Source organism: Malus domestica, chromosome 09 (assembly GCF_042453785.1).
Source record: "Malus domestica chromosome 09, GDT2T_hap1".
NCBI classification, from domain to species: domain Eukaryota; kingdom Viridiplantae; phylum Streptophyta; class Magnoliopsida; order Rosales; family Rosaceae; genus Malus; species Malus domestica.
In genome coordinates this window covers 21,616,374-21,632,678 of record NC_091669.1, presented here as the reverse complement: position 1 = coordinate 21,632,678, position 16,305 = coordinate 21,616,374, and the positions used below count along the sequence as shown (strand labels likewise).

Sequence of the window (16,305 nt, the reverse complement as noted above, 5' to 3'; positions counted from 1 at the left end):
AGGGCAAAATTAGCAAAGGAATGATCTATACTCAAATACATACAATCCGGGATGGAGAGATCACCCAAACTTCAAGTGGAGGGAGCATCAACAACCTCAACATCAAGGAGGATTTTGACAGCCACCCACGGGGATATATCAAAGGCCATTCGCACAATCTCAACCTCAATCACAATCTACCCAACAAAACTCAGGTTCGTTATTTGATAATGATCAAGTTATTCAATTACTAACTTCTATATCGCAGGGATTACAAAATAAAATAATCGAATAGAAAATTGAGACAAGGAGATGAGTGACATAAAGAAGCAAATAGGGCAGATTTCAGAGTTCCTTGGGCAGTTTAGAGAACAAGGCAAACTTCCGAGTTCAACCATTGTGAATCCAAAGGGAGGCTTTGAATCTGCCAAGGCCATCATGTTGAGAAGTGGCAAGGAGATTGGAAACCACCAAAAACCATCCAAACAGGGCCATAATGAGGATGAAAAGTTGCTGCAAGAAGAAGAACATGAAGTAAGGGCCACGGTAAGGGAGGACCAACCTTTGCCGCAACCCTCTAAGGCCTCTAAACCGTCCCAACCCATCAAGGTAAGTCTAAATTCGAGTTCTTCTAGTTCTATTCCACTAAATGTGCCCTTTCCTAGTAGGTTTAGGTAATCAAAGAAAGAAGAGAATGAGAAAGCATTATGGAAACCTTTAGGAAAGTTCAAGTCAATATCCCGCTCCTTGATGCAATGAAGCAAGTTCCTAAGTATGCCAAATTCTTGAAAGAGCTTTGTACAACAAGGAAAAGGATTTCAAACAAGGAAGGAAGTGGTCCAGGTAAGTGAGAATGTTTCTGTGGTGTTACAAAAGAAACTACCACCTAAATGCAAATATCTGGGTAGTTTTACAATTCCTTGTGTTATTGGCAATACTAAGTTTGAACATGCTATGCTAGACTTAGGAGCTTCAATTAATGTCATGTCTTATTCAATTTATGCATCTATGAACTTAGGAGAACTTAAAAACGATGGTGTGATTATTCAATTGGCCGATCGTTCTAATGCATATTCGAAATGAGTTTTGGAAGATGTTTTGGTGCAGGTTAACAATTTGATCTTTCCAGTGGACTTCTACATGCTTGACATCGAAGATTCAGCCCATTCTAACCCATTGCTAACCTCTTTGCTAACCTCTATGGCCTTCAAACCGTCCCACACCATTCGGGTATTGAAAGAGCACAAAACAGCCATTGGATGGACCTTGGCTGACATTAGAAGTATTAGCCCTACAACTTGTATGCATCGCATACTTCTAGAGAATGGGGCTAAACCAACTCGAGAGGCTCAACGCCGACTCAACCCTCCAATGATGGAAGGTATGAAGGAGATTATCAAGCTTCTCGATTGTGGAGTGATTTATCCTATCTCGGATAGCCATTGGGTTTCACCGGTTCAAGTTATTCCAAAGAAATCAGGAGTTACGGTGGTGAAGAATGCCGAGAATGAGCTTGTGCCAACCCGTATCCAAACAGGTTGGAGAGTTTGCATCGATTATAGGAAGCTCAATGCCACCACAAGGAAGGACCACTTCCCTTTGCCGTTGAGTGATCAAATGCTTGAAAGGTTAGCCGGTCATTCTTTTTATTGTTTTCTTGATGGATATTCAGGATATAATCAGATTGTCATAGCTCCGGATGACCAAGAAAAGACCACTTTCACGTGCCCCTTTGGTACTCTTGCCTATTGTTGCATGTCATTCGGTTTATGCAATGCACCCACCACATTTCAACAATGTATGGTAAGTATCTTTTCAGATTTTGTTGAGAAGATTATTGATGTATTCATGGATGATTTTAGTGTATTTGGTGATTCGTTTGATAATTGTTTGGATAATCTCACATTAATCTTAAAACGATGTGTTGAAACTAACCTTGTGTTAAATTGGGAAAAATGTCACTTTATGGTAAAACATGGTATACTTTTAGGTCATATCGTTTCAGAAAGGGGAGTTGAAGTTGATAAATCGAAAATAGATCTTGTACAGTACTTACCTTCTCCTATGTCGATTAGGGAGGTTCGTTCTTTTCTTGGACATGCAAGATTCTATAGGCGATTCATCATGGACTTTTCAAAGATTTCCAACCCCCTTTGCCGTCTCCTACAAAAGGATGTCCAATTCAAGTTTGACAAGGAATGTGAGAAGGCCTTCAAACACCTCAAGAAGATGCTCACTTCAGCCCCCATCATTGTTCCACCAAATTGGAGCCTTCCTTTTGAGCTTATGTGCAATGCCTCCGATTATGCATTAAGGGATGTTTTAGGAAAAATGAAGGACAAACAGGCACACGTCATATACTATGCCTTTCGGACCTTGAATGACGCTCATTTGAACTACTCTACAACGGAAAAAGAACTTCTTGTTGTTGTTTTTGCTTTAGATAAGTTTCGTTCTTATTTACTTGGTACTAAAGTTATAATCTACCCTGATCATGCAACGTTGAAGTACTTACTTATGAAGAAGGAGGCCAAACCAAGACTTATTCGCAGGATGCTTCTTCTCCAAGAGTTCGATATCGAAATCTGGGATAAGAAAAGAAGTGAAAACGTGGTGGATGACCACTTGAGCTGTATGGTACATGAAGAAGATGCCGTGCCTATCCCAGAGACATTCCCAGATGAGCAGTTGCTGTCCATTGAGGTAAGTGTGCCATGGTATGATGATTTAGTAAATTACTTGGTGTTTAAACATTCCAAGCACTCTAAACAAGCACCAACGTGATAAACTTAAGAAAGAGGCATGTGTTTATGTGTGGGATGATCCTTATTTGTGGAAATAAGGTCCTGATCAAATCATTCGTAGGTGTGTGCATGATTCGAAGTTTAATTAAATTTTAATTTTTTGTCACACTTATGCATGTGGAGGTCACTTTGGCACTCCAAGAACTGCATGTAAAGTACTTGAATGTGGTTTTTTATTGGCCTACTATCTTTAAGGATGCTAGAACTTTTTGCATAACATGTGATCGTTGCCAAAGAACCGGAAACATTGGTTCAAAAGACCAAATGCCGCAGGCCCCTATATTTTGTGTTGAAATTTTTTATGTTTGGGGCATTGATTTTATGGGTCCTTTTCCTTCATCTCATGGTTTTGTTTATATTTTACTTGTGGTTGATTATGTTTCGAAATGGGTGAAAGCAAAAGCCACCGGTACTAATGATTCTAAAGTGGTTGCAGATTTTGTTTCCATGTAAGTTATGTTCTAAGTGGATTCGACCTTTTGTTGTTACTAATGTCTTTCCTCATGGTGCAGTCCAAATGCAAAGTTTTAATACCGGAAACGAATTCAAAGTGAATGGACATCATTTGAAGTCATACTATGAGCACTTTGAGGAGCATGTCGTGGAGGACATACCCCTCCATGCCGTTGGCCCTATAGAAGCTTAAATGGAGGTATCGTCCGGTTGGAAGATGTTAAAGCAAGCGCTTCTTAGGAGGCAACCCATGCGAATAAAGAAGAACTAGGAAGCTCCGGCATCATAACCAGATTTGCGTTCTTAAACTCTACTCTTTATTGCATTTACTTTGCCATGCTTGTCCTGTTTGTTAGTTGTGTCGTTTGTTTATGTGTGATTTGAAACATTGAGGACAATGTTTAGTTTAAGTTGGGGGGGGGGGGGTAAACAAAGTGTTTTTATTGCAAATTCGTGGGTTTTTATCACCTATCCCCTCTAGAGTTGTTTTTCATTGTTTTTATGTGTTTTTAGTGTTATTTGAAGTGTTTTAGTGTGTCTTGAAAGAAAAATATGAAAATTTGAAAAAAAAAATTAGAAAATGTTTTGAAAAACCCAAAAAGAGTCATTTTAAAGTCGTTTTTGTGTGTTTGTGTCTTAGGGTACCTTCCAACATAATGATAAGGATTTGGTTTTTAATTGCATGACTGTTAAAGAAAGTTACAAACATGGATGAAAGTTTGATATGCTCTTTGGTTAATACTTGGTTGTAGTTGTCATTATTTAATTCACATGTAATCACAAAGGAAAAAAAATCAGTTTTTGTAACATGCTTGAAGGAAGAAACTCAAACTAACGCTACAACCCTGAGAGACTTGAGCCTAAACTTTCTTTGGAGAGTTATTAATCTGTGATTTCTTGTTTTCTAAAGTCGTTGCATGATCTCATCATTCTTTGCTTGGTTGCTACTTAGAATGCGTTTTATCATTTTAGTTCCAAATACTAGAACCCATGTCGTTTCATTCAAAACTTAAAATTGAGTGCATAACATATAACAAGATGAAGTTGTTTAGTAGTTACCACCAGAGCCAAAAAGCCTCCATCCTATGCATTTGTTTTGTAGGTTTAACCCCTTTGAGCCTTAATTAGCCTATTTTCCTTGTTAGCCACATTATCCCTACCCAGCCTAGAATAGGACTATCTATACCCATGTTCTTAAAATATAGTAGAGCATGACTTAGAGGGAATTCCTCTTGACCAATATTATTGCAGAAAACAAGTGTGGGGGAAAGGGTTTCAAAAGTATGTGTTTTGTGTGCCAAAGAAGTAGGGCACGGGTTTGAAAAGAAAGAAAAAAAAAACATGGAAAGAAAGAAAAGAAAAAGTTGTGAAATAAGTGAGAATGAGCTCACAAGTATTGGTTGTTGAAGAAAGGGTCCAAAAAGTTTGAATAGGACCCTAAAGTGTACGAAATCCCCTTAGTGTTTCAAGTTATTTGCTGCATTCAAGAGTGAATTCTAAGTTGATTTCATTACTTTGCTTACTATTGCTTTAAGAACCTTAGTTTTTCCTTACCTTTCTTTGTTAGCCAATACCCCCTTAGCCCCATTACAACCCATTGACTTCTATCTTAGGTTGGGATTGGTATGAGCATATGGTATCCCTGGTTCTTGCGTCTAAGTAGTGGCATTCCGTTCATGAGATCATATATATATACATGCATTGATAATTCCAGAAATTGCCTTATTTGACTATAACATATGTGAGTGGCTAGTCTACATATTTACATCAATCTTCTCACATATACCTAGTATAGGAGTGTAGTTAAAAAATATGTGTGAAAATAGAGTGTACATCCAGTGAGGAATTGATGGAATTCTCTAAGGCATGTTACTAGATTCAAAATCATGTTTTAAATTGATTAAATGCGAGCTAGTGAGTGGTGACTATGATTAAGTACATGCTCGAGAGTAAAGATAGCTAAAATCTATGTGAGTAGTGATTTTTAATGTGTTATGTTCCATTGGAAATCCCTAAGGCAAACATTGGAAGGTCTAGGTTATGTTTTGTTTGTTTTGTTTGTTTCGTTTTGCTATAGGACTAGCAAAAGCTAAGTGTGGGGGAATTTGATATGAGTATATTTATGCAACCTAGTTAGCTTGTTTTCTTGCATTTTCATAGCTAGTTTCTACTTATTATAGTGTTTTAAGCTATTTTCGTGTGTTTGTAGGTCCAATTGACAAAGTTGGCAAATAAAGTGCAATTTAGAGCATTTTGGAACAGTTTTGGGCACCAAATGGATAGCTTATGAGGGGAGCAAGATGGATGGACGAATTTGAAGTTCAAGAGGCTAGGAATGTGCTGAAAAGATGAAGAAAATAAATCCAAGACAAAGAAGATAAGGAATCAGCTCAAAAGAAGGAACATTATCCAAAACCTTATCCAACCTTATCCAACCTTATCTTATCCAAACAAACCTTATCTTATCTTATCCTTGCCTAATCTAGCTTTATCCTATCTTATCTTATCCAAATCAGTTTGTGCCTTAAATCCAGCTACAAGAGGACCTAAATATTTGATTTCTAGAAGGCTTATCCTTCCCCTACATATATGCCGCACCCTTGCTCTTCTAGAACCCCTAAATTGGTGCCGTGTCAACCTTTAAAGAAGACCCTATAAATCTGGTGTTTTTCCTTGTTTTAGAAGCCTTAGAATCTGTGAACCTTTAATCCTTTTCCTTTTGGATTTCTATAACAGGAGCATATTTATGCGACTTAGTTAGCTTGTTTTCTTGCATTTTCGTAGTTAGTTTGTGTTTATTATAGTGATTTAAGCTATTTTCGTGTGTTTGTAAGTCCAAATGACAAAGTTGGCAAGAAAGTGCAATTTGGAGCATTTTGAGGCAGTTTTGGGCATCAAATGGATAGCTGATGAATGGAGCAAGATGGATGGACGAATTTGAAGTTCAAGAGGCTATGAATTTTTTGAAAAGATGAAGAAAATAAATCCAAGACAAAGAATATAAGGAATCAACTCAAGAGAAGGAACATTATCCAAAACCTTATCCAACCTTATCTTATCCAAACTAACCTTATCTTATCTTATCCTTTCCTAATCTAGCATTATCCAATCTTATCTTATCCAAATCAGTTTGTGCCTTAATTCCAGCCATTTATAAGGGATAATTATGCATTTAAAATACATATTTCAGATTCTAGAAGCCTTATCTCCTCTCCCTACAAAAGTGACGCCCCAATCCCTTCTAGAACCCCTTTTCCTAGTTGTGCCGCACCCTATATCCTTATTCCTGATGGTTTTTTATGTGTAAACCTAATCCCCTTTGGTTTCTGCTTGTTTTAACCCATTCCACTTGGATTTTGGTTACATAAACCTTATCCCACTTTGATTTCATTAACCTATCCTAATCCTTAGGGATTGTGCCGCACCTAGCTCTATAAATACATCATTATGCACCTATTTCAGATCACCACCCTCTACCCACCTTTCATCACAAATTCATCCCCTTCATCCACACCATATATACAAGAGCCAAAACATCAGAAAATACATATTTTTGCATAGATTTGCAAGGAAGGAGTGAGAAAAGACCCTTGTAGTCGTGACTGCCATTCAAGTTTGGATTGTTGGAGCGTTTCTAGGTGTATTCTATCCTTAGTTTTAGTTCAATGTTTAATTTAATGTTATCTTCAGTTTTTAAAGACGTGTATAACTAAGTTCTTATTAGTTTGTGGTGAATTCGAAGCCATGGACATATGTTTAATATGAATTGATTCCTTTCAGTTATTGTTTCATAAAACATGGATGTGATTTACTTATCTATTTGATTGATAACTTATTCTTGTGTGTTGATTAAGGATGCATACTTAGTTTGCATACATGAATCTGATGCTAAATTATAAGGGACTTTCACCTAATCGTTAGGAACTTATAATTACAAGTAGTGGAGATTGTTAGTCACAATCGTGTTAAGTAGATTCTTGGCAAGAGTATCATGCAGTTCATAGTTATAATTGCCTTGTCAATGCTTATGATTTCCATGGAACCTAATGATCTTTGAATGTATCTCTATCATGTTGTTCATATGGGGAACTTGAGAAGAATAATTTGGTTGCGATGCGTTGTCCATTCAATTCAATGAATTTAGGGAAATGTAAGAGTTCATTTGTGCATTCACGATTAATTTGGGGCATTGTCATTCATGGTTTAAAGAAACAATACTGGAAATCGATTTATGTTGCATATTTTTATGTTGGAGAAGGATCCTTTAACTAACCTATTTCACCATTCAATTCACCCAATTTCATATCTAGTTTGCTTTAGTTTACAATCTATTTAGTTTAATCAAATTCTTCCAAATCATCTCCCCTTTCAATTAAGTGTCTTAGTTTAGTTAGAAAAGTGTTTAAATCTGTCTAAGTTAGTGTTTTGAGTCTCATTAGTGTTAAATTCGTCCAAATAGTCCCTAGAACCTGCTTTGAGTCTTTTTAAGTTTGTTTTGCTGTTTTGAGTGTTTTGAGTCAGTTTTGAGTCCTAAGAGTCTTGTTTAGTGTTTTTAAGTTTAGTTAAGTGTTTTGAAGTCTAATTTAGTATTTTTGAGTCTTATTTGTGTTGATTAGCATCCTTAGTTAATTAGTTAATCACCGGTCTAGAATGATCCCTACTTGCTTAATACTACAATTGTCAATAATAGGGTTTACTTTGTGTGTCAAGTTAATTTTCACATCATTCTGCCAAACCTTAGTCCTTTTCCTCAAGGATTGTGCAATCCTTCTCCTATGCTACCTTTGTGCCGCATCTCAGCCCTATAAATACATATCTTTGCTGCAAAAATATATCACCCACGCACCCACATATATTCAGAGAAAAATTGAGAGATATTAGAGAGTTCAAAAGGTGTACTTGCGTTGAGGAAGGAGAAGGGGAAGCTTGTGCCGTGGCTTGCAATCCAAGGGAGAGTTTGAAATCTACCATTAGAGTTGCTGGGACATTCTTGGTTCTTTCTATCCTTATATTTGTTTCAATGTTGCTTTTAATTTGGTTTTATGTTTTTAAAGACATGAGGAACTAATCTCTTTTTAGTTGGAGGTGAATTCGAAGCCATGATTATATGTTTTTATATAAATTGATTACATCCAGTTATTGTTTCTTGAGTCTTGAATGTGGTTTGCTTATCTGAGTTATTAAAACTTGTTTATGTGTGTTAGTTGAGGGTCGACACTTAATTTGCATGCATGAATATGATGCTAGAGTACAAGGGAGTTTCACCTAATCGTTATGAACTTATATTCACAAGTAGTAAAGGTTGCTAGTCACAATCGTGTTAAGTAAATCCTAGGCAGGAGTATCATGCTTTTCATAGTTACGAATGCCTCGTCAATGCTTATGATTTTCAAAGAACTTAATGACCTTTGATATGTTTTCTATCATGCTTTTCATAGTTAGGGAACTTGAGAAGGATAATTTGGTTGTGATGCGTATCCCGTCCAATTCAATGAAACAAGGAAAATATGATGATTAATTTTTGCTATCACGGTTAACTTGGGGTTTTGTCATTCATGATTTAAGGGAACAATACTGGAAATTGGTTTATATGCATATGTCATGTGTGGAGAAAGACCATCTAACTAGCCTTTTACCCTTTTCAATTCATCAAATTCATTTTCTTAAAGTGTATTATGCAAAGTTTCTGTTTTAAGTTTTAAATTCGTCAAAAACAATCCCCCTTTCATTAAGTCTTGTTAATTGAGTCATAATCTGTTTTCTTTTAGTCTTTTGAGTCAAGTTAAGTTTTATTTTCGTCCAAATCACTTGTTAGGTCTAGAATTGAGTCTTTTTTATTGTTTGTTGCTGTTTTGAGTGTTTTTTTTTTTTTGTCATAAGAGTCTAGTTTAGTGTTTTGAGTCTTATTTGTGTTGATTAACATCCCTAGTTAATCCCCGGTCTAGAACGATCCCTACTTACATCTTTACTACAATTGTCAACAATAGAGTTTAATTTGTGTGTCAAGTTAATAAATTCAGGACAAAGAAGATAAGGATTCAGCTAAAAAGAAGGAACATTATCCAATCTTATCTTATCCAAATTAACCTTATCTTATCTTATCCTATCCTAATCGTATCCTACCTTATCTCCAGCTGCAAAATGAGTCCTTATCCTATTTTAAATCCTTCCCATCTGAATTTAGGAGTCCTAATCCATCTAAACACATTATTTCTTTTCCTCCCTGGAATCTGATTAGAAGTATCCTTATTCCTTGATGATTTGGAGTCCTAATTCTCCTCCTTTTCAACCTATGTCGTGCATCCTCCTCTCCCTATAAATATAAAGTGCTGCAACAATCAGAAACCACCCACCATTCACCAAAAGCTCGTCCCATACATCCCTCATACACATTCATCCCATTGTGCCGCAACTTTGCAAGGAGATAGAAGAGGAGACCCCTGGAGCCGTGCTTGCCATTCAAGACGTTGGATTGTTGGATTGTTGGATTGTTGGAGCGTTTCTAGGTGTATTCTATCTATTGTTTCAATGTTTAAATTTAATTGTCCTTGTTTAATTGCAAACATGATGAGCTAAACTCGTTTTAGCTAGGGGAAATTCAAAGCCATGAACATATTTGCAATATGAATTGATTACTTCCAGTTGTGATTTCATGAATCGTGAATGCAATTTACTTAACTGTTTGATTCAGAACTTATTCTTGTTTGTTAATTAAGGGTGAACACTTAGTTTGCATGCAGGGATTTGATGCTAGAATATAAGGGAATTTTACCTCATATGTCCAATTTAGTTAGAATATGTCCAATTTGTGTTTTTAAGTGTTTTGAGTCAAGTTCAAATCAATTTTCGTCCAATTGACCCTCTAGTGTCTAGTTTGAGTCTATTTGATTGTTTTGTGCTGTTTTGAGTTTTTTTAGTTTGTTTTGAGTTCTTTGAGTCTAGCTAAGTGTTTTCAAGCCTAGTTTAGTGTTTTTTAGACAGTTTAAGTAGATTAGCAATCCCTTCTAATCCCCGGCCTAGAACGAGCCCTACTTACATCTTTACTATAATTGTCAATAAGAGGGTTTAATTTGAGTGCTAGTTAAATTTCACATCAAGTAAACCTTGTATTAAGATAGTAAACTCACAGTTATGTTAACCATATTACCTATTTAGGTAATCAAAAGCTCTTCGACTAGCCACTTCTCGATCACTTTCATAGGTAGACAGTCGGATCAAAATACGAAATGACATCCCACTGTTAGAATGTTTAGAGTGTCGAGAAAATTGTGAAGACCTTTTAGTTCGTGTCGTAGAGTTGGTTAGTAGTTTAGCACAGTTCGAGAAGGTATACCTTTGGCATCATTTCTCAAAATTCTACTTGGAATGCCACCAAATGCAAGAAGTGGAATACATTAGTGATTCATCTTGTTAACACCACATTTATTCTCCTTATTTCTTATCGAACAACTCTTATACTAGTTTTCTTTATGACTTTTCGAATAAGTCCTCCTTCATTGAGAGAACTTAGTCACTAAAGCTTATCGATTAGGGAATTATCCAACCAAACACTTTATCTAGGGAATTTTAAACATATTTGCGAAGGCGAAAGACTGAACCTTAGGTTTGTACCTAGACTTTAGCAACTTGATTGGGTGATCGTTATTCCCTACTTCGAGCTGATGGTCTAACCGACCAACCTTTGTAACCTGAGTCTGCCTCCATGGTCTGACGAATTCATAGTGGTCTTATTGACTACCTTCTCATCTATTCATGACTTAGAGTCAATTGTTGTCATCTTCATTTGAAATATTGGATGACACTTCTCAGTGAGAAATGTGTCTAAAACCTTTACCAACCATAGATTTCTCAAATACATCTTCATTTGAGATAAGCTAAAATTTCTGATAGCGACGTTGGAAGAGCCAAATCAACGCCTACGATTACACTATCGTGTATTACCCTGGTGGTGCAAACATAGTTACTGAGCACCTTTAGCTTGTCCTATCCCACCTCAGTTGGAATTCAAAAGTATTGTTTTGACGTTACTCGTGAGATATCAATAAATTGTTAGATGGTTATAATCACATCTTGTATCTGTATAAGGATGGGAAATATCACCCTTAAGCTTCCAATATGAGGTATCTTGTACATGTGGAGTTATGATGATCTTTCAGTGACCATTGACCGACACGACAAGTTAGTCCACTTTTTATTGGTCCAGAGGGACTACATTTTAGACCATTTGGTAAAATTCCTCATTCTTGAATTTCATGGGTGTTTAGACCAACGTCTATTCTGATGGGGATTCCATGTTCACCTCGTTGTGCTGGAAGCTATTCTAGTCAATCTTGGGTCCGTGTCTATCCTACTACACTTTGTATTATTCTTAAAATAGAGAAATTGTCTAAAGGAATTGCTCAGATATTGAAATGTAGTTGTGATTAGTAATTCTTCAATCACCTAACAAATACTTTACTAAATGAATCTTTACCGTTGGTGATGGAATATTCCTGAAGCTACCATTGTAGCGAGATATCATACATTAATTTTAGTTACCTTATATTTGAGACTTGTTGGACTTGTTTTGACTGTCAAACTCCTTGAGTGTTCTTTTAGCCTCTTGACATATTTTTTTTTTCCACTAAATTCGAGAGGAATTTAATATGAAGATGCTCGCTAAGGCATTATGGACTACATTGTACGACTACATGGTATGTTTGTCACTTTTGTATCTTATGATGCATGGTTCACTTCCAAGCATTAAGAAGTCTTCTTGAAGGCTATGAGTACGAAGTTGTTACCTAGTACTGCACTTAATTCTTAGATTGATGGTTAGTCTCAACAAACTATACAAACCTTCGTGTACGTGTTGCGTTTTATTCGTTCTGCATACTTGGAACATTTATTTTATTAGGGTTGTGTGTAACTGTGGTTACACTTTTGATTTTTGGGTATGACACAGTTTAAGACATTGTAAGGAGACTTTATGCACAATGCATAATCAGCAGGTGAGTATTACGAACGAGTATCTGAATGGTTGAGATTCTGTTATAGAAAATTGTATATTATCAACGATATTGCCCGAGAGGGTAGTACGCGAGCACGATCAAGGCTTTGATAAGACAATTTATGTGTATTTCTCAATGGGGGGCATGATGGTAATATTGCACCCTCGGGATTTTGTTACTTACTTATCGGGACAACAATGAGTTGTTGGTATTGAGGGCTGCATACCGTAGTATTGATAACTTATTTGTTGAACTCGTTGAGTAAGTGGACATTTAGATCCGTTTACGTTAGTATTTTAGTTGTTTATACGTTTAGTTACTTATTTATTATTTGGGCTCAATCCAAAGATACAACATACATACCTTTGGAGTACGATATGCTACAAGTGTGTAGGTAAAAAAATTTCTATGCTCAATTTTGAATTCAGTACAACTATTTCTACGGTATTACATATATGTATTTAAACATTATGCTTTTATACGTCTATTTTTTACCCTATGTTTTTATAAAAGTACTAGATTTTAGAGTAAATTACATAGTAACCCCTTAGGTTTGGGGTCTATTACAAGCCCATACAACATCTTTAAAACATTTCACTTTTATACCTCAAGTGCCATTTTATTTCAAAATAATACCTCCGTTAGATTTTCCATCCATTTCTCTGTTAAATGCTGACATGGCTGCCACATTTGTGCTAATGTGGCTACCAAATGGCAAATTTTAAATAAATAAATAAAATAAAATAAAATAAAAAAACCCTAAATCTTATAAAAAAAATGAAAAAAAAAAGCCAAAACAAAAACCCAACTGAAAGCCGCAACCCCCAAGCCCATAAACCCTCAACTACCTTCCCCCTTACCCGCACCTCCCTCTTCCAAGCCCAGAAACCCCCACTCCCCTTACCCACACCTCCCTCATCCTCCCCTCTGAGGCCGCACCTCCCTTTCCCAAGTCACCGGCACCTGCCCGCCTCACTGCAGACCCATACCTCCATCCCCACATGACCCACCTCACCCTCGCACCCGCACCCACCTATTCTCTCCTCTACACACCCCACTCCTTAAATCCACACCCATTCTTCTCATTTTCACCTCACGGAATCTGGGTTTTTTTTTTCTTTTCTTTTTTTTTAGGTTGCAGGTACAGAGGTCGGGGGAAGAAGATGAAGATGGGGGAGAAGAGAGATGGAGGGGGAAGACGGAATCTGTTTTGGGGGTTCATGGGGTGCACACAAGCACCTCTAAATTAAACTTCAAGGTCACTGGGGATATGGTTTCTGGTTTTTTGGGGGGGGGGGAAGGGAGGGTCGCAGGGGTTTTGGGGGGGGGGTGGGGAGGGCCGCTGGGATGAGGTTTTCTTTCTGGGTTTTTTCTGGTTTGGGGGTTCATGGGGGTGTTTCAATTTTTTTTTTTTTTTAAGAAGATTCAGGTTTTTTTTTAAATAAAAAAATAATTATTTTTTCCATGTGGCACACATTTGGCAGCCACGTGGCGCAAATGTGGCAGCCACATCAGCACTTAACAGACTAATGGATGGAAAATCTAACAGAGGTATTATTTTGAAATATAATGGTATGTGAGGTATGAAAGTGAAATGTTTTAAAGATGTTGTATGGGGTTGTAATAGATCTCAAACCTGAGGGGTTACTATGTAATTTACCCTAGATTTTAGTATTGTGCTAACGGAGAAGGAAAGTATGAGCTTCGAGGCATGAAAGAGGAATCATTGCAATCCGATCGCAACGGAATGGCAATTTCTTTTATGCAGCCCCTCTAACTCGATTTCTTCTTTGTATATGTATTTATATACATGTTTTCTCCTTATTTTTGAGTATTTTACATTTAACAAGTTATTTTAAATTTTGGGGGTGAAATTTTTCTTAAGGGAGTAAAATGTAACGACCCGTTCCCAATTTTACGGTTTTTATAATTTTAATAAGTGAATTTACGAAAATGCCCTTCGAGGTAAATGCATTGACTTTTTTGACCTCCTTATTGTGTCATGTAAGATTTATTTTCTCAACGTATCCATGTAGTATTCGTTGCTATGAAAGTGTGGGCGTAAACAAAATGTGATTTAGAATTATAACGAAGATTTCATGAGCTTTTGAACGTCGAGGATATTTTTGTAAACTGATAATTAATTGGACATGTGATATTTTTGTCTAACCATTGGGTGAATGCCACGTGGGCACCCAAAAAATTATGGAACTATTGTAGACATCGAAATTTCGGTAAATAAATGTTGACCGATAAATCAAAGTGTCAATACTCATGTATTACATAAATTTTACACGTAGCATGTGACTCACCAAAAATTAAAAATGAGTTGGAAAAGTCATCAAATAGGACACGTGTCAACACCTGGCAGAAACGACTTATTTCATATGGGATATTATATTCAATATTAGGCCTTGGAAAATTCTATAAATACAAGCCCATTTCATCCATTTGAGGGGACCAATTCAGATTACACCTTGAAGCTCGGAAGCTCTGAAACTCTGAAGCTCTCAAGCATCCAGCAAATCCCGAAGAATCAAGAAAGTGTTCTTCGTTCTTTGTTCATCCAAGATCAAGGCCCAACGGCCCTTTGGATCAACAATCATCCACCAATTCAAGATCAAGCCCCGACGGCCCTTGAAGAAAGCACCATCATTCATCATCCGTTCATCCAAGATCAAGCCCCAACGGCCATTTGGATCAACAAATGTCGACAAATCCACACATCCAACCGTTCTTCAAGATCAAGCCCAAAAGCCCTTGAAGATCCGTTCATCACTGTTCTTCAAGATCAAGCCCAAACGCCCTTGAAGATCCACTTATCACCGTTATTCAAGATCAAGCCTCAAACGGCCCTTGAAGAAACATTCATCCTCAAGATCAAGCCCCAACGGCTCCTTGAAGATCTGCTCAAATCCACCTTCAAAGATTAAGCCCACGGCCCTTTGAAGAAACTTCCAACTGTTCATTCAAGATCAAGCCTCGACGGCCCCTTGAATCAACGAAACACCCATAAATCAACACCTTACGGAGATCGAATCAGAGGATCAAATTTGAGAAAGATTGTAACCCAAAACTATCAAATACAAATATTTGTTTGTGCACGTCATTTCTTGTCTCTTTCGTTTTCAGGAATTTTCCGTGTTCACAAATTGGCACGCCCAGTGGGACCATCTCTGCCTCTCATCTCTTTCTCCGAAATTCAAGCGCACTTCGAAAATTAATGGCATCAAGGAAGGCTCAAACTGTTCCCGCAACCGGCGCAAAGAACAAGAGCGTCCTCGTCGCAAGTGGTGTCACTTTGGGCATCACGACTCGAAGCATGGCAAGAGCTACTTCTGCCACCTCTTTCACCTCTGCATCAACTCTGCCAAAGGGACAAGAGCACCCAAGGCACGAGCCTTTGATCACCTTAGCCTCACTAAGTGCACCAAGGGGGGGAAGCCCAAGGAAATACTCCGAATTCATGCTCTCCGATGACGATTCAAGCGGCAGTTCAGCCATGCAAGTCATGACTGCTGGAGCAACTTCAACCGATGAACAGCTTGCTCAAATGAATGAAGCAATCATAAGACTAACTCAAACCGTGGAAGAAAAAGACTTGCAAATCGCAACATTAGTCAACCGACTGGAGGCGCAGGACAGCGAGAAACCCGACCCAGAGGATGATCCACTAAAGGGAGCTGGCGGAGACGAAGAACCCCCGGTGAAGAAAATCAATGGGAAGCCGAAACCAGACCAAGCAGCGGCGCTCATGGGATCTTTCTCTATCCAACAGCTGCAGGAGATGATCACCAATACCATCAAGGCACAGTATAAAGGGAGCTCCCATACCTCCACGTTGTACTCAAAGCCTTACTCCAGGAAGATCGACGCCCTAAGGATGCTGAAGGGCTATCAACCGCCGAAGTTTATGCATTTTGATGGAAAAGGAAACCCGAAGCAACATGTCGCACATTTCGTCGAAACCTGCAACAATGCAGGGACGGAGGGAGATTACCTCGCTAAGCAGTTTGTGCGCTCGTTAAAAGGAAACGCCTTTGAGTGGTACACGGACCTGGAGCCCGAGTCCATCAACA

At 37.7% G+C, this 16,305-nt stretch overlaps 1 protein-coding gene across 1 annotated transcript; it reads left to right on the top strand.

Annotated features, from left to right (window-relative positions):
- The first annotated feature begins 291 nt into the window (after positions 1–291).
- On the top strand, positions 292–13,577 carry LOC139187837 (uncharacterized). The gene is made up of 5 exons (XM_070804441.1): positions 292–588; positions 1,087–1,516; positions 1,652–1,714; positions 1,970–2,682; positions 13,368–13,577. The coding sequence occupies exons 1-5, from the start codon at positions 292–294 to the stop codon at positions 13,575–13,577; spliced, it is 1,713 nt and encodes a 570-aa protein (XP_070660542.1).
- Positions 13,578–16,305: the final 2,728 nt, after the last annotated feature.